Source organism: Bufo bufo, chromosome 11, assembly GCF_905171765.1.
Source record: "Bufo bufo chromosome 11, aBufBuf1.1, whole genome shotgun sequence".
Lineage (NCBI taxonomy): Eukaryota > Metazoa > Chordata > Amphibia > Anura > Bufonidae > Bufo > Bufo bufo.
Genome location: NC_053399.1, coordinates 69,703,566 through 69,729,365, shown reverse-complemented (window position 1 = coordinate 69,729,365; position 25,800 = coordinate 69,703,566). Strand labels below are relative to the sequence as shown.

General features: G+C 44.6%; 1 protein-coding gene across 6 annotated transcripts in view; it reads left to right on the top strand.

Annotated features, from left to right (window-relative positions):
• The window catches only part of PLEKHG3 (pleckstrin homology and RhoGEF domain containing G3), a 156,829-nt gene that overhangs the window by 89,427 nt on the left and 41,602 nt on the right, over positions 1–25,800 (top strand). For 5 of the 6 annotated variants that reach the window (XR_005774707.1, XM_040410901.1, XM_040410899.1 and 2 more), the window contains exons 2-10: positions 1,382–1,830; positions 3,828–3,928; positions 11,736–11,805; positions 12,777–12,823; positions 20,294–20,444; positions 20,549–20,680; positions 21,482–21,664; positions 21,746–21,838; positions 24,306–24,392. Coding sequence is in view for 5 of the 6 variants with exons in the window: in XM_040410899.1 (XP_040266833.1) it covers positions 1,382–1,830; positions 3,828–3,928; positions 11,736–11,805; positions 12,777–12,823; positions 20,294–20,444; positions 20,549–20,680; positions 21,482–21,664; positions 21,746–21,838; positions 24,306–24,392 (1,313 nt within the window). In the remaining variant the exon portion in view is untranslated. Of the gene's footprint in view, positions 1–1,381; positions 1,831–3,827; positions 3,929–5,862; positions 5,890–11,735; positions 11,806–12,776; positions 12,824–20,293; positions 20,445–20,548; positions 20,681–21,481; positions 21,665–21,745; positions 21,839–24,305; positions 24,393–25,800 lie in introns of those variants that run through there. The other variant, XM_040410902.1, reaches the window with a different exon arrangement.

The following is a 25,800-nucleotide window of genomic DNA, read 5'->3' as shown; positions in this document are numbered from 1 at the left end:
GGGCAGTTATGTACACAGTTCTTAGTATATTCTAACTTGAAGCGTCCCCATCACCATGGGAACGCCTCTATGTTAGAATATACTGTCGGATCTGAGTTTTCACGATGTGAAAACTCAGATCTGAAAAAGCTGTTTATGCAGACGGATCCGTTCTGAACGGATGCAAGTGTTTGCATTATAGGTGCGGATCCGTCTGTGCAGATACCAGACTGATCCGTACCGAACGCAATTGTGAAAGTAAAGGGGTTGTGTCACTTCAGCAAATGGCATTTCTTATGTGGAGAAATCTAATACAAGGCAATTACTAATGTATTGTGATTGTCCATTTTGCTTCCTTTGCTGGCTGGATTCATTTTTCCATCACATTATACACTGCGCGTTTCCATGGTTACGACCACCCTGCAATCCATCAGTGGTGGTGGTGCTTGCACAATATAGGAAAAAGCACTAGCCTATGTGCGCTCCTATGGTCCCGGCCACTAGAGAGGCCAGCACTTTTTCCTATAGTGTGCAAGCACGACCACCACTGATGGATTACAGGGTGGTCATAACCATGGAAACGGGCAGTGTATAATGTGATGGAAAAATGAATCCAGCCAGCAAAGGAGGCAATATGGACAATCACAATACATTAGTAAGTGCCTTGTATTAATGTTCTCTACATGATAAATGCCATTTGCTGAAGTGACAACAACCCCTTTAAGCCTTATTTAGATGGGCATATTGTGCCTGTGTTTAAGCAGTTCAAGACCAATTATTTTTTATACTCAGGAAAATGTAAAAAAATAACAGTGCAACTCACATACTATTATTCAAGTTGTTTCCTTTCTGTAAGAGTCATTGTGATATAGGCGATATGTGGTTTATGATTATCGGGGGTAGGGGCTAAGACCCAGAAGTTCTATGGAGAGCCGCAGCTGCTAAGGCCTAGTTCACACTTCAGTGTTTGGTCAGTGGCTTCCATCAGTGATTTTTTTTTTTTTTTAGCCAAATCCACACATGGCTCAGAAGCACAGAATAGGTGCAGATCTGTCCCTTATACCTGGTTTTGGCTCACAATCACTGAAGTGTGAACTAGGCCTAACTCAGCAAGGGCGTTCAGGGACATCCCCACAGACTTCAGTGCAGGCTGCCCGGACGTATAAAGTCAAGGGACACGGTAGTGGCTAACGATGCATTTTGCATATTTTAAAACCCTTATCTCATTGTTTGTTCTCAGAAATGGACGTTGGCAGAATTACTTTTCAATGCTTTCTAATTGTGACAATCTGTCCTGGTCGTGTGATGGTGACACAGCTTGTCACCGCTCCAATAACATTACATTGTGCTAATGTAGCTGTAAAAAAAATGTCCAATTCATTGCATTTTTCTGTTTTTATAGAATCCCCAAGGCAGTCCTCGACCTCGTCCTGTAGCAATGAAAGGTCTAGCCCCGTCTCATGTTGTGCTGAGGTATACGATTGTGAGAGAGGTGTAAGTGTCGGCCCTGCACAATCCTCTGGGTCTCTCCGGGAAAGCTGCACGTCCTGTGAGGAGATAATTGGCAAAACGCTGCATGACGAACAACTGAGTAAAAGTGCTTTGGACATGGAGATGCTCGCATCTACTGCCGAGACACTGCCGACAACTCACCAGGACGTACAAAGAGGCTTGAAAAATGACAGCGCCATGAACAGTAACAGCAATGGCAATCGGTACAGCCATCTGGGCTCTCCGTTCGGAAGCAAAGTTGGTGCAATCACTCACAAACTAAACTATGTGGAGCGGGTAGTGCTTGAAATAATAGAAACGGAGAGGATGTATGTCCAGGATCTAAGAAGTATCGTGGAGGTAGGTGTGATATATCCTGCTTCCTGAGTGCATCTAGACAGCATTACTTATATCGGGAAGAAAATCAAAATCCCGCTATATCTTCCACGTGGTGCAACCAGGTAACCCAATACTATATATCACACTATATCCCTAGCAGGTGGTTGTAGGCAAAGGGTCTAAAAAAGAAATGACGGCTCTGTAGGGAAAGTTGACGTTGCTCACTTTACTGATCTGTAGTCTGCGTAAGGAGGGGCAGTTACTCTACCGCCTCATCACCACAGGGAACATCTTTCACCACAGTGTTTGACAGCACCGTGTAATTATATCCTTAAAGGCTATGTACACCTTCAGGGACATTTTTTTTTTTCCAATGATTGCATTTTACTCATTTTGGGCTAAAGAAAATTTTTTCAATAGGTCTTTATTAAAAATATTGAGCCATTCTGTCACAAAGTTTCAACAGTTTGTCTAGCTGTGTAAATGGTATTATCACTTTGTGGCACTCCTCATCTCTAAATGACTGACTAAAAGTTGATAAACACTTTTATTTACCTGGGCCAAGCTTAAAGCCGATTGTCGGGAAGGAAGCGTTCTCGTTCAGTGGAGGCGACCGCTGCATTTACATGCAGCGATCACCTCCACAGTATGAGGATGAGGGATCACTATTGCCATCACTCGTCCTAGACAGGACGATCTGCTGCCCAGAAACGATAGTTTAGGTGCCTGCACAAACGACAGGATCACCTGATGGATGAGTGTTTCGCTCGTTCATCTGGTGATCGCCAGCACATTTAGACGGGCATGTTGCCGGGAGTGAGCGTTTACAGGTCGATAATCTGCCCAAATATCAGGCAGTGTAAATCCACCTTAAAGCCTCATGCTCACATCCGTGGAACACGGGCCTTGTGATACCGGCCTGGATTTCTTCTTAGTCCAGGAGCGCATGGCGTCATTGGTTGCTATGACGCCGTGCGCTTCCTGCTGCCGCCGCAGTACAGTAATACACTGGTATAGATCTTACCAGTGTATTACTGTACTGCGGCAGCAGGAAGCGCACGGCGTCATGGCAACCAGAATTCCAGGCTGGTATCACACGGTCCGTGTTCCACGGACGTGAGCACGAGGCTTAAGCCACATTCTTATCAGTAAGGTAAGAATTGAGCTAACGGGGGTTTATAAGGTCAGAGCTAAGGAGCCATCAGTGGAGCTGCCTGACGGAACAGACTGACAATTCAGATCCTGCTACTAGAGAAACTCAGAGCTGTGCAGGGGTAAAAGGGCTCAAAATTTTTAAATAAAGACCAATTAAAAAATATATATTTTTTAGCTCAAAATGAGTACAACACAATAAAATAAAAATAAAAATGCCCCCAAAGATGTACATAGCCACACTAGTGACAGGCCATAGTCACTGGAAAGGCAGTGTGGGGAAAAATATAAAATAGTTCCAAATTTCATCTGAATGGAGCTTGCAGAGATCCATACATATCCTGCAAGCAATCCATTTCAGATGTATTGAATAGATAGATTTTTCAGATAATTTTTTTTTAACAAATCTGCTGTGTGTATGTATCTTGCAAGTGCGATCACACAGTCGGTTTTCTTTTTTTATTTTATTTTAATTTTTTATTAATTTGTCTTAATTTTCGCAAAACAATGATTTGACCGTGGTATCTTCACAAGTGAATGATATGCTACCGATGGCTGAGCTTTTATTAAATCTCATCGATACACCATGGATAGTATCCACGGCAGAAAAGAAGATTGTAAACCAGCAGCATGTCAACAGCACATAATGACTTGGCCATAATTTATATTTTATTTTTACATTCCTCTGCGTGGTCTAAAACCACATTGCAAAGCCATTGCTATTTGTGATGAAACCACGTCTTGCTGTGCTTTTGACTGGTCAAAAAAAGTTGAATGCATACTGTTAATGCCGCACGCTCATAAAGTTATAACTCTGCAGTAAAACTAATACACTTGTAGCTTAAAAGCCTGTAAATTTTCTTTAGGATTACCTCGGAGGCATTATAGACAGACACGAGCTACCGATGAAGCCAGAACAAGTCAGCGCTCTTTTTGGCAACATTGAAGATATTTATGAACTAAACAGGTGATTATTCATGTTTTGTGTATGTAAGAAGCTTGTGCTATGTAATATACGGATCTGCGTCCACAAAATATGGACGTGTCCATGTATAAATAAGAAGCATGTCATTAGCCTCCAGTGTGTACACCGACTGTGCGCCTGAAACACAACCAGTTAGACACGCTGGCTGGCATTTCTCCATGTGTCACATTTTGGAATATAAAAATACTATTTTTGAAGCTTTTTTTTTATTTTTTTATCTCTGGTAAGCACAACACTTCTCAAACTGTCCTTTAAACCCTTAAATGTTTTGCAAGAAATCCAGTCGGACTTTGAGAAAAAGCCTTAGGGCCCCTTGCAGACGAGCGTGTCTGGATTAGGTCCGGATGCGTTGTGAATGCGTTGAGTGAACAATGCGCGATTTCGCAGGCAAAGTGATTATTTTGCTTGGGACCGCGTTCAGTTTTTATTGTGCAGGTGCAATGCATTTTACGCGTGTGGTAAAAAACTGAATGTATACAAACAACATCTTTTAGCAACCATCCGTGAAAAACGCAAAAAAAGTGCGGATGCGATTTTCACGCAGCTCCATTCACTTCTATGGGGCCAGTGTTGCGTGAAAATCGCTGAATATAGAACATGCTGCGATTTTCACGCAACGCACAAGTGATACGTGAAAACCAACGCACATGTACACAGCCCCATTGAAATGAATGGGTCCAGTTTCCGTGCGGATGCAATGCGTTCGCATCCCGTATTGCACCCGTGCGGAATACTCCCTCGACTGCAAGGGGCCTAACAGTTCAATCAAAGTAGAGCTCAGGCAGCAGGGTGATGGGGTAAGGCTGCTTTAACTCCTCATATCTCGGGATCAGTAGCAGCTAGAGATATGGGCTGGTCCTCTACTTCACGATATATAGCTGTTAGAAAAAAGGGTTGGGAGTGATAGCAGCTGTAAGTGAAAGCAGGTTTCCGCTGCGTTCACTCTTAACGCGATTTCTAACATCTATATCTCCTGATGTAGTGGAGATAATCCTGTGATTTGTTTTTTAAAGCTTAGATTGTTAGCTTTTAAACAAGAGCAGGTCCATATCTGTAACCGCTACCCAGTGCTAGATATTCTGGTTGTTAAGTTATCACTGATCACCAGAATGGGGGCCCCATACCCCCTTAGCTCCCCTGATATGGCAGGAGCGGCTGGTTGCACATGTGCACGGCTGCTCCATTCATTTCTATGAGAGTTCTGGAGATAGGTGGCTATGTCCGGAGCTCCCATAGAAATGAATGTGTGACTGGCCGCTTCGGTCATGCTACTTTGCCTAGTACCTGCCTCCAAAAGAGCCTAGGGCAGCTCTATACCCACCATCTGTACCGATGACGTCACCAGGCTCACTGCTAGGCGGGAGCCTCCGCCTAGCGTAGTCTTGTAAAGCCCAGTATGTCACCGGCTCACAACAAACAGTGGTTCACAGCAAGGCAAAGGAGAGCATTTTTCACAATATCATTCTTTAGCTAATTTTCAAAGCGTAAGATCAAATATAAGTGGAATATATCTCTTAAGTTTGTCTGGGAGTACTCTCACTCTGATAGAACCAGACCAACTATCTTATGTATTTTATGGTTGTCTATTCATTCAAATGTCCCTCATGTAATACAGCTTTCCTCTGCAGCAGATGTGCTTGCCCTGTGTTGAAAAGCTGTTGTCTTTTAGAGTGAAAGCAGTATGGGCAAGCTTTTCTTTCAGTCAATAGCTTTTCTGAAAGGTCTGTTATCATAGAAATCAATGATACCAATAATCTTTGCTCATCTGTGTTTACCTGGATATGGTTAATGTGTATAGGTTGCAGAACATTATTTAAAATCAGTAAGTAGAACTGAATATGTTATGTCGTAAGGATGCCGCATCCGTCCTAAGTCTAATGCTATCTACGTTCTTTTTTTATTATATTGGTCACAAGATGCCCATAGTAGTGAATCCATAGCAGGTAGGTTACAGCCAAGATGCCGCTTGTCCGAATAACAAGAGCAGATCAAACAAAAAAAATTAAAAATTACCGTACATGCATGTACAGCATGTGTTTGTCATTTTTTGCTGTGTTTCTTTGCATGGATATATGAAAAGTTTAGATTTTTTTCATTTTTTGATGTGAGGCATGATTTTTCTGTGAGTGCATTTTATATCATTACTGTACCTGTAACATCCTGACACAAATAATTTCATGATGTACCTTGATGTCCATATAATGCTGCAAAAGCGTCTTCTCAGCATACACTAAACAAAAATATAAACGCAACACTTTCAGTTTTGCTCCCATTTTGCATGAGCTGACCTCAAAGATATGAAACATTTTCTACATACACAAAAGACCTATTACTCTCAAATATTGTTCACAAATCTGTCTAAATCTGTGTTAGTGAGCACTTCTTTTTTGCCGAGATAATCCATCCCACCTCACAGGTGTGGCATATCAAGGTGCTGATTAGACACCATGAATATTGCACAGGTGTGCCTTAGACTTCCCACAATAAAAGACCACTCTGAAATGTGCAGTTTTGCCTTACTTGGGGGGGGGGGGGGGGATCCAGAGCACCATATACGCGGATCCAGAGCACCCCAAACATGCTCAATGGGTGACATGTCCGGTGGTATGCTGGCCATACAATAACTGGGATGTTTTTAGCTTCCAGGAATTGTGTACAGATCCTTACAATATGGGGCCGTGCATTATCATGCTGTAACATGAGGGATGGTCGTGGATGAATGGCACAACAATGGGCCTCAGGATCTCGTCACGGTATCTCTGTGCATTCAAAATGCCATCAATAAAATGCACCTGTGTTCGTGGTCCATAACATACGCCTGTCCATACCATAACCCCACCGCCACCATGGGCCACTCGATCCACAACGTTGATGTCAGCAAACCTCTCACCCACACGACGCCACACACGCTGTCTGCCATCTGCCCTGAACAGTGAAAACCGGGACTCATCCATGAATAGAACGCCTCTCCAACATGCCAGACACCATCGAATGTGAGCATTTGCCCACTCAAGTCGGTTACGACGATGAACTACAGTCAGGTCCAGACCCCGATGAGTCTTCCCTGAGACAGTTTCTGACAGTTTGTGCAGAAATTCTTTGGTTATGCAAACAGATTGTTGCTGCAGCTGTCCGGATGGCTGGTCTCAGACGATCATGGAGGTGCACATGCTGGATGTGGAGGTCCTGGGCTGGTGTGGTTACACGTGGTCTGCGGTTGTGAGGCCGGTTGGATGTACTGCCAAATTCTCTGAAACGCCTTTGGAGACGGCTTATGGTAGAAAAATGAACATTCATTGCACGGACAACAGCTCTGGTAGACATTCCTGCAGTCAGCAAGCCAATTGCACGCTCCCTCAAACGTTGCGACATCTGTGGCATTGTGCTGTGTGATCAAACTGTACATTTCAGAGTGGACTTTTATTGTGGGCAGTCTAAGGCACACCTGTGCAATATTCATGCTGTCTAATCAGCACCTGGATATGCCACACCTGTGAGGTGGGAAGGATTATCTCGGCAAAGGAGAAGTGCTCACTAACAGATTTAGACAGATTTGTGAACAATATTTGAGAGTAATAGGTCTTTTGTGTATGTAGAAAATGTTTCAGATCTTTGAGTTCAGCTCATGCAAAATGGGAGCAAAACAGAAAGTATTGCGTTTATATTTTTGTTCCGTGTATATTTTAAAACATTGCTGCAAGAAAGTCTTGTCAAGGCATGTTTTAAGGACATTATATAAAATCTTTCGATATGTAATACTTCCTGCCTAGTGTCTTGCGTGTCCTCATAGTATTATTAGATCAGAGAGGATTGCTTAACACTCTGCCTGACCAGCAGTCAGACCAGGGTTGATGAATCAATTAGAGCACCACATCTGCACTATTATACAGGCCATATATGCCCTCCAAGCAGTGTGACCCAATCCAGAATGTTGAAACATTTTTATCCATATGGTCTGATCCTATCCCACTCATACTCCAACTATAGCGGCACTGTCTATATTATAAGCCCAGTAATAAGGCTTTGTGTTTCTATGTTCCTTTCACCTGGTATTTGAAATCCACTACCTCAGATGGTCACAAACTTCTTGCACGCCTTTTAAATAAATGAATAGTACAAGTGACTGTAAGAAACTATGTAATATATCTTATCAGAGAAAAATACATTTTCCTGTAGTTATCAACTGTTTCTTCCCCTCTCTCCACTTATTCAAAAATAAGTTTGTCTCTGGAGTTTATGAGAAATCTCAAGATGGCCGACAGTTGAATCAGATAACATCAGCAGATACAAATCTATGTTGAGGGTAGAGAGGAGGAGTGAGTAAGAGCTGATTGAGGTAGGACTCCCAGAGAGACACCAAAGAGACTGCCTTCTAATAAAGACAGCCTATCTCAGCCCAAAATGCTTTATTCACATTGATACAGGTCACTGCAGATGTGGCCAACTTTATCTAGACTAGCTAAGGCTACTTTCACACCGGGGTTAGGTGCGGATCCGCCTGGTATCTGCACAGACGGATCCGCACCTATAATGCAAACGCTTAGATCCGTTCAGAATGGATCCGTTTGCATTACCATGAACAAAAAATAAATAAATTTTGAAAGTCAATGGGGGACGGATCCGTTTGAAAATTGAGCCATATTGTGTCAACTTCAAACGGATCCGTCCCCATTGACTTACATTGTAAGTCTGGACGGATCCGTTTGCCTCCGCACGGCCAGGCGGACACCCGAACGCTGCAAGCTGCGTTTGGGTGTCCGCCTGCTGAGCGGAGCGGAGGACAAACGGTGCCAAGCTGATGCATTCTGAGCGGATCCGCATCCACTCAGAATGCATTAGGGCTGGACGGATCAGTTCGGGGCCGCTTGTGAGAGCCTTCAAACGGAGCTCACAAGCGGAGCCCCGAACGCTAGTGTGAAAGTAGCCCTAACGCTTTAACACAAAAAAAAATACATTACAATAATAAATTTAAAAACACAGTCCGGACTGCTGTGCTGACACAAGTTTTCTTTTATAGTCACTTCCCTTAACTAGTTTGCTTACGTTTTCTATTCCTTGGCATACTAATCCCGATGTATCACCTTTATGAACTGACTGAAAATGTTTCAGTACAATGATTTAGAATGCTGTCTGTTCCTGCTCCACCTCAGATCTACTGAACTGTACTCGCATAATGCCATGAGTCATCATGTAGTATCACGAATTTGTGTGCACAGGAGCAGTGTTCAGCCTGGGAAATACTGATCTCTCCCAGAGCATGTCTTCTGGACTGAATCCGTTCGTGTGAAATTGCCCTTAGGATGCTTTCACGCTGCCATGTGTGGTCCCTGAAATGTAGTCCATATTAGGCTACTTTCACAGCTGCGGCGGGGTGTTCCGGTAGACATTGCCCTGAATGCGGCAGACCAAAAAGGCAGTCCAGCCGATTCTCAGAGTATTTTCCAGGTAGCGGACTCCGGGTCCAACAGGAAAGCCGTAGTATCAAGCAATGTCGGATACAGAGATCTCCGGCAGTCTGTTCTCTACTAGAACAGCCTGCCGGAGATCTACGGCCACATTTCCCGGACAGACCGCAGCTTCTGTGAGCAGAAGTAGTAATCTATGATGCTTTGAGTTCCAGCAAAACCGTGGGTCTGTCGTTCCATACTCAAATGATGCTCAAGCTGGAACTCATGGCATTATAGATCTGATCTATGATGCAGGGAGTTTGGCTCACACGAGGCGCAGTCGTTGCAGCAAATGTGGCCATCGCATGGACTGTTAAAAGACTAAACCGCGAAAAGACCTAAATCATAAAAATACATTTACTCCTTAGGGCACACATGTCTGTGTCTACAAGGTGCTCCCCAAACTCCTGTCATAAGCAGTTTACACAAGATCTGGTAAACAAAGAACATTGGGGGGACATTTATCAAGACCAGCATTTTACAATCCAGAATCCTTAATCTCTTTTCACTGTTATTTTATCTCATCTGTATGTGCCTCTTAATAATTATGCTGCAGCTTTGCAGGTCCATGCACCAAAGTGGAGATCTAGACGAGCTGATCTAGATCTCTGCTTTAATCTAGAGCAGTTTCCTTGACTAGATTATAGAAATGTGACAGGGCGGCTAGGCCGCCCCCACTCAACCCCCTAGTTTTATAAATGGGGAGCAGTGTCTGAAACCACCAAAAAGTTGCAAAGGTTTGTGCAACTACAGCGTGCGCTGAACTTTGCAACTTTTTGGCGCCATTTTTCAGGCACACAGGGGATAATAAATGTCCCCCTTTCTCTTTCCCCTAGTCCTTACCCATCTTCAGCACACTCTGAACAGAAAGTTCAGGAGAGGAATAGGGCTGAACCACTCTGAAATGTCAGCAGATCGCTGTGCCTGCACTGCTATAGGAGTGCCTGTCCTTGGTCCCCACATTTTCTCCCCCCATCTGCCTCCCTGCCTTGCTCATTCCACTCCAGCCAATTTCATATCACCCCATGTAGACAGAGTTCAGCCGTGCAGAGAAGTGGTGAAGGACGGAAGTGATGTCACAAAGTGGGCAGAGTTCCTCTGCTGTGTGGTGTTAGTATGATCAAATACTACGAGTGGTAGTACTTTCCTTATACTCACCCCCTGCAATGTTCTCCGATAACCCATAATAACATCCTTGAAATGCTGGGAGTTGTGTTTCTTTCTTGTTATACCCCTCTCCATGTAATGGCCAACGATGCTCCAACAGTCTGGGAGCTGTACTCGTATCTTCTTATACCCCTCTGATGCCCTGTAGTACCAGCCTGGACATGCTACCGTAGTTCTGGACCACACATCCAGACTTCCATCTCCAGCAGCTCTGGACACTAGTCCATTTTTCTAGCATCTTCAGTTGATGCCAATATATGACATTCGTCTGAAGCAGCCGTTTAACGTGTACATCATGTGTAAATGTAGGACAAAATGTGATGTGAACACAGACTTACATGCTTGAGTAATAATGACTATCACCAGAGAGGAAGATCTGATAGATTTCTGACAGTTGCGGATGGTTTCCATCAGAACAGGCATTTTCTCTCACTGTTTCTGCAAACCGCTATCTGGGTAATATTTGCGCATATTTGAGTGGGAGAGGGATTTATTTTGGTAGATTTTAGTATTCTGTAGTCTCTTACAGCTCCACATGGTGGTAACCAAGCTTTCCCGTGACCCTGAAATCTTCCACACCATGCCACTATTCAGGAATGGGGAGTGGGATTTATCTAGTTTGATTTAGTATTCTGTAGTCTTATAGCTTAACCTGGTGGTTTTGTACTGTTAGTAACTGGGAGAGTCCTTCCAACAAAATAGCCACACTTTCTTTGTGCATTTGTTTGAATTTGGCTTTAGTTCCCCTATAAAGGTATATGTGTGTCAAGGTTATTTGACAGTGGAGGATTGGACCAACATCTTTCAGACCATTATTGTATATCCTGTGGATATGCTATAAACATTTGAGATGAGACCTCCACTTATTCAGCCAAAAAGCTAGTAGATTACATCCATATACAGCAAGTGGAAGTTTGTTTTGCATAATGCGTACATCTTGATATTGGTAATGAGGACAAATACTTGTTTGTATGTATTCATCTTTGTTTTGGTGTGGCTTTATGTACTGAACTCTCTTACACTGTCTACACATGATCTGTGTGCATTTTCCAGGTCACATTTTTTTCCATTCTTTTGTTCTTGTACACATACGCTTCCTTGAGCTGAGTTGCAAGATAGAATCGAAACGATTTCAGCTGTAACATAACTTTTCCTTTCTTTATATCTTTTTGCAGTCAGCTACTCCAACACCTTGATAGTTGCAGTGAAGACCCCGTGGCTGTGGCTAGCTGCTTTGTGGAGAAGGTCAGGATTGACTAATAAATGGACAGAAATATCAGTATTAAATGTGTATTATTGTGCAATTCTGGTTTGATTACATTCTGCAAATTAAAACTTAGTCCAGTCGGTGCAGCTGTTTACTTTTTAAAGGGGTTCTCCAGTAATAATGCCATTTTACCAACCTGCCGCACTAAGCTAAGGATTCGTACTTACCTGCTCCCCCTATGCTCAGTGCTCGGCGCTGCCTCCACTGTCTTCATGTTCCAGTCCCCGCACTGTTTTCTTCTGGTGCTGCATGGACATGGTCACATGTTCCGCTGCAGCCAATCGCTGGCTTCAGCGGTGACGTGGCCACAAGCAGCACCTCACTGCTTAAGCCAGTCATTGGCTGCTGCAAAGCATGTGACCGTGCCCATGCAGTGCCCCAAAAAATAGTGCAGGGAATGTGGGATGGGGAGTAGGTAAGTATGGCTTTATGGGACAGGCTGCTGTAATTTGGTAAAATGGCATTACACGGAAGCCGCCCGTGTGCCTTCCGCAATTTGGGGAACGGAACAGGCAGCCCGTTGAAGAAATGCCTATTCTTGTCCGCAAAACGGAGTGCTGTCCGCATCTTTTGCGGCCCAATTGAAGTGAATGGGTCTGCACCCGAGCTGCAAAAAACTGCGGATCGGATGCTGACCAGAACAACGGTCGTGTGCATGAGGCCTTATAGTTAATGGGGCCGGCGGACATTCAGGCAATGCCGGATCCAGAGTGTGTGCTGGAGCTCTCAAACGCTGGTGTGAAAGTAGCCTAACTGACCTGAAGTCACAGCGTCATGGGGATTTATGATGCCGTGACTTTGGGTCACTTAACCCGTGAATGGGCCACAGCAGATCTGTGTAATATGGAAGAATAACATGAGTAATGATGATACTTTATGTGAAAAAATGATTCTGGTGCATGATGTTTGCGGATTTCAGTGTATAACAGATCTTCTTTTTTCTGTCCAGAGCCATTACTTTGATATTTACACGCAGTACTGTAACAACTATCCCAAGTAAGTCTAATACATATATGTATGCCTGTATTGTGCTGACAAGAACCTTATACTTTATGTATTTCTATCATTTGTCTACACTGGCCGTTTATTATGTTTTCTTCATTTCATAATGAACATAAGCCTTAGGGCTTATACACACAACCATTGCCTGTTTTGCTGTCCACAAATTGCGGATCTGCAAAACACGGATACTGACCATGTGCATTCCACATTTTGCGGAACAGAACGTCCGGCCCATCATGGAATAGTCCTATCCTTGTCCGTAACGCCGTCCGCCGCTGCATCTCCCCATCAGGCGGATGAAAATATCCAGTGTCGGGGGAAGGGGCGGCAGCCAATGGCCGCCTGCTATTGGCTGCCGGAAACCCACCAGTCCGTCATAACGGAACCCGGCCGGATCCATTATGCTGCCCATGGACTTCCATTATGACGGAATGTCTCTTAAAGGCATTCCGTCATAGAATTCCGTGATAACGGAAACCATAATGGAATTGCACCCGAACCTGACAACCTCTGGTTCACTCATCCCTACGTATAAATGGATATACTAATAAATGGGGTAGAATAGGGTAAACTACCCAATTTATTCTATAGATGCATGGTCCCCAGGTCAGTCTGAGCCTCCATTATGCTATGTATAAGTGAGATACAGTTTGAAAAATATCCTTATTATATGAAAGCTCTTACTATATATAATCTGTCATATCTGGATCAGAGAACTCCATTCTCGGTCATTTAACTCCTCAGATGCCACAGTCAGTAGCGACTGTGGCATCGGAGTGGTTAAAGGGAGGGGACTCTCTCTGTTCTCTAATTCCCCCCCACCCCATGTGACACAATGGCAGGGTGCAGAGTTGTTGTGACCATGGCCTGCCATGTTACTGCAGAGGCAAAGTGTAATAGCAGTTAGCTAACCATTGTACAGTGCAGGACAGAAGGATTGCCTTGTATATTATAGGAATTCTGCACCCCAAATGGTACTGGTAAAACATTTTGTAGAAGAGAGGACATGTGAAGTGTAAGCTCTGGTGTCTCCGTCAATATGGCTGCTGCAAGGTACCCATTTCCGTTGCATTGGTTTTCAGTAGAGTGATGTGCCCTACTTCTGTGCCAGCCTAGCCTCTAGCAGGAAGTCTGAGCAGCAGACATCTTCGTACATGCAGCTCTCAGTTACTCCTTCCTATGTCCCTAGTCAGAGAAGTCACCAGTCTTATCTCCTGGAATCTGCAGCATGGGATGGTAAGGCAGCATGAGAGACAGAATGGAGTCAGTCCGCCATTCATCAAATTTACCCAAAAGTCACCGTCAGGGCCTTATTATGGATCCTTTTTCCCCTTCACTTTCCTATTTCAGAAAGCAGTCAGGACAAGCCAGGGCAGGAGGTGGGCTGCAGAGACATAGGGGCAACTCAACTGTGTCATGTCTGACTGCGGCGGAGACGTGAACACTGCCTGACATCTGCCCATATACAGTATATATTACCTGTAATCGGCATACGTTTATGAGACAGGTGTAAACAGCTAAAAAGACACAAGTGCAGCACGCCCCCTACTGATAGTCTTGTTGCCAGTAGGGGTACGTGGACGGCGTCTTTTGCCGGGCTCTTAATCTCCATCAGAAACTAGCCTCCAGGAATTTCAGATTTTACCACAAAAGAAAATCTAGCTGGCCCATAGAGGCATTTTACGGAACATTATATTCAAGGTGCTTTTGCTTTCTTTAAAGGGGTTGTCCGGGTTCAGAGCTGAATGCGGACATACCCTTATTTTCACCCAGGCAGCCCCCCTGGGGCTAGCATCGGACCATCCCATGCTCTGATGCGCTCCCTTGCCCTAGGCTAAATCACGTAGGGCACGGGCTCTTTTGTTTACAATAACTCCTCCCGGCAGTGTGTTCGGTGACATCACCGTGTCTGGTAGGCGAACTTTAGCACTGCCCTAGCCATTTTACTGGCTAGGGCAGTGCTATATAACGCCCATTAGTGCCGGTGACGTCACCGGGCTTCCTGGAAGCCCCATGGAGAGCCCAGTACGTCACTGGATCTCTTAAAAATGCCTTTGCCCTGCACGATTTAGCCCAGGGCAAAGGAGAGCATCGGAGCATGAACTGCTCTGATGCTTAAGTCAGGGGGGCTGCTGGGGAGAAAATGGAGGTATGTCCGGGTTCAGCTCTGAACCCGGACAACCCCTTTAACCCCTTAAGGACTCAGCCCTATTTCACCTTAAGGACTTGGCCATTTTTTGCAAATCTGACCAGTGTCACTTTAAGTGCTGATAACTTTAAAACGCTTTGACTTATCCAGGCCGTTCTGAGATTGTTTTTTCGTCACATATTGTACTTCATGACACTGCTAAAATTGGGTCAAAAAAGTTAATTTTTTTGCATAAAAAAATACCATATTTACCAAAAATTTTGAAAAATTTGCAAATTTCAAAGTTTCAGTTTCTCTACTTCTGTAATACATAGTAATACCCCCAACAATTTTGATGACTTTACATTCCCCATATGTCTACTTCATGTTTGTAGCATTTTGGGATTGATATTTTATTTTTTGGGGATGTTATAAGGCTTAGAAGTTTAGAAGCAAATCTTGAAATTTTTCAGAAATTTACAAAAACCAAATTTTTAGGGACCACTACAGGTCTGAAGTCACTTTGCGAGGCTTACATAATAGAAACCGCCCAAAAATGACCCCATTCTATAAACTACACCCCTCAAGGTATTCAAAACTGATTTTACAAGCTTTGTTAACCCTTTAGGTATTGCACAAGAGTTATTGGCAAATGGGGATGAAATTTGAGAATTTCATTTTTTTGCCTAATTTTCCATTTTAACCCATTTTTTCCACTAACAAAGCAAGGGTTAACAGCTAAACAAGACTGTATCTTTATTGCCCTGACTCTGCCGTTTACAGAAACACCCCATATGTGGCCGTAAACTACTGTACGGGCACACAGTAGGGCGTAGAGTGAAAGGTGCGCCGTTTGGTTTTTGGAAGCCAGATTTTGCTGGACTGTTTTTTTGACACCATGTCCCATTTGAAGCCCCCCTGATGCACCCCTAGAGTAGAAACTCCATAAAAGTGACCCCATCTAAGAAACTACACCCCTCAAGGTATTCAAAACTGATTTTACAAACTTTGTTAACCCTTTAGGTGTTGCACAAGATTTAATGGAAAATAGAGATACAATTTCAAAATTTCACATTTTTGGCAGATTTTCCATTTTAATATTTTTTTTCCAGTAACAAAGCAAGGGTTAACAGCCAAACAAAACTCATTATTTATGGCCCTTATTCTGTAGTTTACAGAAACACCCCATATGTGGTCGTAAACCGCTGTACGGGCACACGGCAGGGCGCAGAAGGAAAGGAATGCCATACGGTTTTTGGAAGGCAGGTTTTGCTGGACTAATTTTTTTGACACCATGTCCCATTTGAAGCCCCCCTGATGCACCCCTAGAGTAGAAACTCCAAAAAAGTGACCCCATTTTAGAAAGTACGGAATAAGGTGGCAGTTTTGTTGGTAATAGTTTAGGGTACATATGATTTTTGGTTGCTCTATATTACACTTTTTGTGCGGCAAGGTAACAAGAAATAGCTTTTTTGGCACGTTTTTTTTTTTTTTTGTTATTTACAACATTCATCTGACAGGTTAGATCATGTGGTAATTTTATAGAGCAGGTTGTCACGGACGCGGTGATACCTAATATGTATACCTTTTTTTTATTTATGTAAGTTTTATACAATAACTTCATTTTTAAAACCAAAAAAAGTTTTAGTGTCTCCATAGTCTAAGAGCCATAGTTTTTTCAGTTTTTGGGCGATTATCTTGAGTAGGGTCTCATTTTTTGCGGGATGAGATGACGGTTTAATTGGCACTATTTTGGGGTGCATATGACTTTTTGATCGCTTGTTATTACACTTTTTGTGACGTAAGATGACAAAAAATGGCTTTTTTTACACCGTTTTTATTTTTTATTTTTTACGGTGGTCACCTGAGGGGTTAGATCATGTGATATTCTTATAGAGCCGGTCGATACGGACGCGGCGATACCTAATATGTATACTTTATTTTTATTTATGTAAGTTTTACACAATGATTTCATTTTTGAAACAAAAAAAATCATGTTTTAGTGTTTCTTTAGTCTGAGAGCCATAGTTTTTTCAGTTTTTGGGCGATTATCTTGGGTAAGGTATGATTTTTGCGGGATGAGATGACTGTTTGATTGGTACTATTTTGGCGTACATGTGACTTTTTTGGGAAGTAAGGTGGGCAAAATTTCAATTTTCTCATAGTTTTTATTTTTTTATTTTTATGGTGTTCACCGTGCGGGGAAAGTAACATGACCGTTTTATAGATCAGGTCGTTACGGACGCGGCGATACCTAATATGTGTAGTGTATTTTTTTTTTTTTTTTTTTTATTCAGTGATGAATGTTTTTTTTTTTATCTTAACTTTTTTCACTTTTTTTAACTTTTTTTTTGACCCAGACCCACTTGGTTCTGGAAGATCCAGTGGGTCTGATGTCTGTATAATACAGTACAGTACAATATATATTGTTCTATACTGTATTTTACTTACACTGAACAGATCTATGCTTTCAGCATAGATCTGTTCAGCACCATGGACAGCAGGACGCCTGAGCAGGCGTCCTGTTGCCATGGGAACCTTCCCCGTCTGCTCAGAACTTCGCAGACGGGGAAGGGTAAGCACGGGGTTGAGGGGGGCTCTCTGGGGGCTCTCTCCCTCTCCATCGGGGGGCTGCAAAGGCACAGCAGCCCCCCGATGGAGAGGGAGGGAGCTCCCTGACCGACGACAGTTAACTTTTTCCATACAGCGGTCCGTACGGACCGCGGTATGGAAAGGGTTAAACGGCTGACATCTTCACAGATGTCAGCCGTTTATACCAGGGTGCCAGCAATGTGCTGGCACCCTGGTATCCCCACTAGACACCAACGATCATTCATGGGGAGGCGGGCGGGGGATCGCGATCCCGCCTGCCGCACCGCCCGCCTCCCGCACCGCCCCCACCGCATGCGACACCCCCCCGCACCACCCGCCGGCATAAAATCGTGCAGGGGTGCAGGGGGGGGGGTGAAAAATATTGATTATAGGCACTCAAAAGTTTCTGATCCCCGCGTTCAGGGACCGCGGGCATCAGAAACTGCAAAAAGCGCAGCAAACCGCAGGTCTGAATTGACCTGCGGTTTGCTGCGATCGCCGACACGGGGGGGTCACATGACCCCCCCTGGCGTTGTCACAGGATGCCGGCTGAAGGATTTCAGCCGAAATCCCGTTCCGTTTAACCCCTCGGGCGCCGGAATACTGAGTTCAAGCTAGGACGTACCGGTACGCCCTGAGTCCTTAAGGACTCGGGAAATAGGGCGTACCGATACGCCCTGCGTCCTTAAGGGGTTAATAGTCCCTGTTGATCCGGTGCATATTATTCTTTGCTTTTCTGCGCTCGATAGTCTAGTCTAGTCTAGTCAATCCTCCGTCATCAGAGGACAGTAATCCAAAATGTATTTCGTCCAAAGTCTCTCCCTACCATATAACAAATTTGCGGTCTTGAAGAGCTAGCTGGCTGAGAAAATGGCACAAATCTTTTTAAAGGAGTTTTCTACTAATTAAAGGGCTTCTGTCACCCCACTAAACTTTTTTTTTTTTTTTTGTGTACTTATAATCCCTATCCTGCGATATATCTATACATTGTTATTAATAATTTTCGTTCAGTAGATATGTAAAAAAAACGTACTTTTATAATATGCTAATTACCTGTCTACCAGCAAGTAGGGCGTCTACTTGCTGGTAGCAGCCGCAAAAAAACGCCGCCTCCTCCAGTTGATTGACAGGGCCAGCAGCGATCTCCTTCTCCGACTGGCCCTGTCAGCATTTCAAAAATTGTGCGCCTGTGTTGATTCGGCTCATGCGCTCTGAGATAAGGAGGCTCTCCTCCTCAGCACTCCCTCAGTGCGCCTGTGCCGATGACGTCACCGAAAGAGAAGACGTCATCGGCGCAGGCGCACTGAGGGAGTGCTGAGGAGGCGAGCCTCCTTCTCTCAGAGCGCCTGCGCCGAATCAAGACAGGCGCGCGATTTTTGAAATGCTGACAGGGCCAGTCGGAGGAGGAGATCGCGGCTGGCCCTGTCAATCAACAGGAGGAGGGGGCGGTTTTTTGCGGCTGCTACCAGCAAGTAGACGCCCTGCTTGCTGGTAGACAGGTAATTAGAATATTATAAAAGTACGTTTTTTGACATATCTACTGAACGAAAATGATTAATAACATAATGTATAGATATATCGCAGGATAGGGATTATAAGTACACAAAAAAAAAAAAATGAGTTTAGTGGGGTGACAGAAGCCCTTTAAAGGGTTTATCCAACCCCTATAATGACCCCCTAATGCCTGGGCACCTCATATAGGTTATACTCGCCCTGCTCCCTGGCACACGCACGGCCGATGCTGCATCTCCCCATCACGCGGATCAAAATATCCAGTGATTGGGGGGGGGGTGATCATCCAATAGCCGGCTGCAACGTCACCCGCAATGCTAGGGAGGCTGGTCCCAGTTATGATCTGCTATTGGCTGCCCCGCCAAGTCCACTATCACTGTTTTGATCAGCGCAACGGAGAAATGCAGCATCGGCCTTGCAGGGATCAGGAGCTACATGGGTGTCGGGGAGTGGGGTAAGTATAATCTACATGAGGTGCCCGGGCATTGGGAGGGTATCATTATAGGGGTTGGATAACCCCTTTTAAGTATTGATGATCTCCGCTGAATTGGTAAAGTTTTCACACAGGCACTCCCGCTGATCAGCCGTTTAAAGGGACAGAGCTGCATGGCTCCCAGAAAACTCCTTTAAAGGGAACCTGTCACCGGGATTTTGGGTATGGAGCTGAGGACATGGGTTGCTAGATGGCCGCTAGCACATCCACAATATCCAGTCCCCATAGCTCTCTGTGCTTTTATTGTGTAAAAAAACCGATTTGATACATATGCAAATTAACATAAAAGAGTCATATCTTACTTGTGTGACCAGAGAAGAGTCATATTTTCAAGCTCTGACTCATCTCAGGTTAATTTGCATATCTATCAAATCGGTTTTTATACACAATAAAAGCACACAGAGCTATGGGGACTGGGTATTGTGGATGTGCTAGCGGCCATCTAGCAGCCCATGTCCTCAGCTCTATACACAAAATCGCGGTGACAGGTTCCCTTTAAGTAATGTGTCAACCTTGAGGTTGGTAGGTCTTACCTTATCAGACTTTATCTATTTAAAGAGGGCCTTTAACCTCTCCTGACATGTCTGTGTTGGTAAAGACCTGCATTCCCATGTAATAACAGTTCTGGAGCCCTGTTGTGCCGTCCCTCTATTATTCCTACCAGAAATCTATGAATGAACTGTTAGTAACAGATAAACACGTGTGGACCATGCTTAATTTCAGCCCGTTTCTGTTTCAGTTCTGTAGCTACACTGACTGAATGTATGAGGAACAAAGTCTTGGCAAAATTTTTCAGAGAAAGGCAGGAGTTACTCAAACATACCCTTCCCTTGGGATCCTACCTCTTAAAACCAGTCCAGAGAATACTAAAGTATCATCTTTTGTTGCAGGTAACTGGAGTTAAGTAAAAATCTTGCAAATAAGTTGCATACATTTTATTTTTTTCCCCAAAATGTTTGTCATGATCCTATCCTGCCTGTATTTATTTCCTTAGGAAATAGCTAAACATTTTGATATAGATAAGGAAGGATATGAGGTGGTAGAAGAGGCCATAGAAACTATGACTGGAGTAGCGTGGTACATCAATGACATGAAGAGAAAACACGAGCATGCCGTACGACAACAGGTAAGTCTGCTTTCACACTGGCGTTTTGGCTTTCCGTTTGTGAGATCCGTTCAGCCCTCTCACAAGCTTTCCAAAGGGATCGGTTTGCATTCTGAATGGAATAGGATCCGCTCAGAATGCATCAGTTCAGTCTCCATTCTGCTTTGGAGGTGGACACCAAAACGTTGACTGCAGCGTTTTAGTGTCCGCTTGACGAAACTGAGCTAAATCTTCTATGAGAATTCCGAAAAGAGCAGAGAAAGTATGCATGCTGGGAGTTGTAGTTGCACAACAGCTGGAGTTCCGCAGATTGCCCACCCTGATCATGTGAAACATCTAAGGCTACTTTCACACTCGTTCCGTTCCGATAATACAACCGCCTGCATCCATTCAGAACGGATCCTTATGTATTATCTTTAACATAGTCAAGACGGATCCGTCTTGAACACCACTGAAAGTCAATGGAGGACGGATCCGTTTTCTATTGTGCCAGATTGTGTCAGTGAATGATCCGTCTTGGCTATGTTAAAGATAATACATACAGATCCGTTCTGAACGGATGCAGACGGTTGTATTATCTGAACGGAATGAGTGTGAAAGTAGCCTTAGATGTTTCACATAATCAGGGTGGGCAATCTGCGGAACTCCAGCTGTTGTTGTGCAACTACAACTCCCAGCATGCACACTTTCTCTGCTCTTCTCGGAACTCTCATAGAAATAAATGGAGCATGCTGGGAATTGTAGTTTCACAAGAGCTGAAGTGTCGCTGTTGGAATCAAGCCTAGCAAACGTTTAACCTGCATCACTGTCGTTCTTTGGCAGGAGATTCAGTCTTTGCTACTAAATTGGAAAGGCCTGGACCTGACCACATATGGAGAGCTGGTGCTGGAGGGGACATTCCGCGTACAACGTGCCCGAAGTGAGAGGACGTTTTTCCTCTTCGACAAGGCTCTACTAATCACCAAAAAACGTGGAGACCACTTTGTTTATAAAACTCATATTCCGGTAAAGACAGATCAGAAGGACCCTCTTTTACGTGTTGCTTATGTTGACCGTATTAATGACGTGTTATTTTTTATTGTGCAGTGTTCACATTTGATGCTGATTGAGAGTACAAGAGACTCCCTCTGCTTTACTTTAACACACTATAAGAACAGCAAACAGCAGCACAATGTACAAGTAAGTGTCAGCGCTCATCACTTGTATCGATGGAGTCTGGAGCACAAGGGTTCAGGATTCGTCTCCGTAGTGATCCTGTCATCAGAATCTGCTGCCCTATATACGGTCAGCATATTATCCTGACAGGTCGGCTTGGCCATTATTTCTATAAAAAGCCACTTAGTCCAGGTTCACATCACCGTTTTATTTTCCGTTGTTCTGATCCGTACAGATCCTGTAGTTTAAAGGGGCTATCCAACGTGTAAAACATGCCCCTCGTATACATTATACCCGCGTAGCTCCTGCTTCCCCTCATGGCCACCGCTGCATCACCCATGATGCTACGGAGGCTCGTCTCCGTCGCGGCCTGCAATTAACTGCTCCCCTCGTCGCTAAATGTTTTGATCCGCGCGACAGGGAGATGCAGTGGCGGCCATGCGGGGAGCAGGAGCTACATGGGTGCCAGGGTAAATATAACCTATATGAGGGGGGCATATTTTACACATTGGTTAACCCCGTTATGCACATTTTGCATTCGTTTTAGCCATTTCTGTCTGCATCCTGGACCATTTTTTACCGTCTAAGAAAAAAAGGATCTCAGAAACGGCAAAAACGGATGCTCGGGATTCATTTTTTTTCTTCTGTTCTTCTTACGGATGAGAAGAATGGAAAATGAAATGGTGATGTGAACTCAGCCTCAGAAAAGAAACGGTATACTCCTAGTTTTGAGTCCGCGGTATTTTCCCCACCTTGAGGCAGGTAAATTAGCAGTTGTTACTCATTGGTAAGTGCTGGGGATTGCTAAACTTATGTGTATTTAGCGCATCCATAACGAAGTTATCTTTCTTATTGGATATTAACTAATTGGAACAATACTTTTTGTGCCATTTGGTACAATGACCCAGGAAATCTGTCAGGATAATATGCTGATGTTACATACGACTAATCCTATAACTAAAGGACCAGACTCGGGCAAGGTTAACAATTCTCTTTTATTTACATATGCCTAAGTAGGCAGAAAAACCTATCTTGGCCCAAGTCAAACTAATAAATCACTTTTATTCGGTATGCATTAAAAAGCTAAACGATATGCGTGGAACGCAAATTTTTATTGGTTATACAGACCATTGAAACAAACAGTTACTAAGGAATTAAAAACACGGTCACCGCACCACTGATACTAGTACTGACTAGTGGTAGTGAAGGAGACAAGGGAGGGGAGGAGGGAAGGTAGTGAACCATGCACAGTCCCTAACCCCAAGTCCAATTATTTGCCCTACCACGTCAGTGAATATTAGCTCTATCTTGATCTAGTAACCTTGCTAATAAGCCTACTGCAAGTGTTATGGTGTAGAGACCACCAGGCGACTAGATACCCTAGCTGTCTGCAGACTGATAGCACCGACGTGGACTAAACACCTATATCTCCTATAAATACCAACTAGTGACGGTATTGAGCCTATAGTCCATCCGGACTACTATGCGATTCTGATAACAGTGGTAGAGTGAACGCTAGTTAAAACCTAACACTGCCCCCTGACATGTTTCGCCAGTAACACTGGCTTCCTCAGGGGTAATGGGCAGCAATGATATGACCTCCAGAATCGGAGACTGAAATAGTTAGGTAACTGATTGGCAGGTGCTGCCGACCTATCAATCGGAGGGCCGGTAGTGACTACAACCAATCCCATCATAGATAAAGGTAAACATTACCCGTCATGGGGCTGCTGCCGTCGCGGCTTGGATACGTCATCATAGGCGCACTGTGCCGGCCGCGCATGCGCAAACGTCCACAAGAGGGCCAACGCTTACTGCGCATGAGCTGCGCAGCACAGGGCTGCGCGCCAACTCCGAACCCTCCAGTTTGAAAGGGAAGAATACGTCATCATAGGCGCACTGTGCCGGCCGCGCATGCGCAAACGTCCCGGCATCCACAGAAGGGCTAACGCTTCCTGCGCATGAGCTGCGCAGCACAGGCCTGCGCGCCAACTCCGAACCCTCCAGTTTGAAAAGGAGGGATACAGAAAGAAGTGAGTTAATAACTTACTGTATGAAAGGAAGCCTATCGATTAGCTGCCTAGAGCCTACTTATACTGCCTGACATTAGTTGGCATGTAAACATAGTGGTTATGAAGGGTAAATAGTTGTAAAAAGTAATGGTAGTGAAAGATAAATCTAATTTTTATTAGTGCATAACAAAGATATTAAATAATTATATAATTAGATGGTTAGTGACAGTTTATTGGATATACAGTAGTGATTTTAGGTTCAGCTGCCAATGATTTTTATTGAATATACAGTGGTGATTTAAGGTAATCCTATGTCATTTATTTTTTACAAAGTACCATTGCCATTTTGTCAGCATTACATCATTTTTCATTGTCATGGAGAACGGGTACTACTTGGAGATTCTTTGGATTTGCCTTGCTCGCCAAATTGTATCACAAGCCTCATTATAAGTATATAGTGACTGTATTTGCTTACACAGGCCAAAACCGTGGAAGAGAAACGTTTGTGGACCCATCACATAAAGAAACTTATACTTGAGAACCATCATGCAATTATCCCCCAAAAGGTAGACATGGTTTCAATTATGATTTATTGCGTTTTTTTAAATATTTGTCATACAAAGGGTACCATTGTAATAATGTTGCTAATTAAATATTTAAGGCCTCATGCACACGACCGTTGTGTGGGTCCGCTCAGATGCAAACCCATTCACTTCAAAGGGGCTGCAAAAGATGCGGACAGCACACTGTTGCTCTGTTGCGTGGCCCCAAAAAAAAAAAAAAGAGCATGTCCATTTTTGTGGACAAGAATAGGCATTTCTATAATGGGCGGCCCGTTCTGTTATGCAAATTGCAGAACGCACACGTGCCTGCATCCGTGTTTTGCGGACCGTGTGCATGAGGCCTAAGAAGCATTTTTTCTCCAGAGTATTACGCCGATATACTACCATTTTCTTGTGCATGGCATTGGGGGACACAGCACCATGGGTATATGCCCAGCTGACACTAGAAACAAAAAAGTGTTGGCTCCCCCCAGGTGGGCTATACCCCTCTGCAAGAGCCGAGATACACCAGTCTAGTTCTAGTGTCCGTAGGAGGCAGACATGACCTGTTTTTGCAGGTCATCCTGCTAATTTTATTTTTTCTCTTTTTTTCTACAGGTTTCTTCCTGATGCAGGGGTGGCTCCATCGTGCTCCACTTTAGTTGCCCCCCTGCGGGCGCGTACTCAGGTACCCGGCAGCCACCCAGTCCCCACTTATCTGCTTCCGCAGAGGAATTCCGGCGGACCCACGGCTCCCGTGTTGAGTCCGCCGAGGGGGTGGTCATTGCTGCGCCTGAAAACGTCGGAAGGTGAGTATGACAGTACTGTACTCCCCCTCCCCCCACCTCTGTGTCTCTTTGGGTACCTGGCCCATTAGCGCTTGGGTCTGGAGGTGTTCCTCCAACTTAGGGGGCACTGCACGCTTGCCTGGGGATCTTTTCTGCGGGGGGAAAACTTTTTGGGGGCACCCTCGTTTCTAGGGTCTGGCCCTTTAAGTCGGCCGGCTCTGCTCTATCGGCTCTTTCCCGTTATAACGGGTTTCCTCCTGCTCCTACCTGGCCTTCCGGGCCCTGCGTCCCCGCTTCTGCTGCTGCCTCCGGGCGTCACCGCGATCGCGGGCGTCCGTTTCCGGCAGCTTTTTTCTACTCTAGGCCCCGGCTTTTCTTCAGCCTAGGCCGCAGGTCACGTGGGGCGGAGCTCCGTCTCCGCCTTCTGCCTTCCCGGGTTTTTCGCCTCTCCCTCCCCTCTGTGGGTGGCGCCCTGGGAGGAGCGCTTTCTCTTACCAATCCAGCACCAGCGCGGGCTGCTGGGGGGGTGTGTCTTCCTCTACTACCGGCTCCTGTCCTGCCTGCAGCTGTCGCATCTTACAGCTTCTCCTGCTACTCGGCTCTCTGGACGTGCTTCTGTGGGACACAGCACCTAGGGTCTGGTA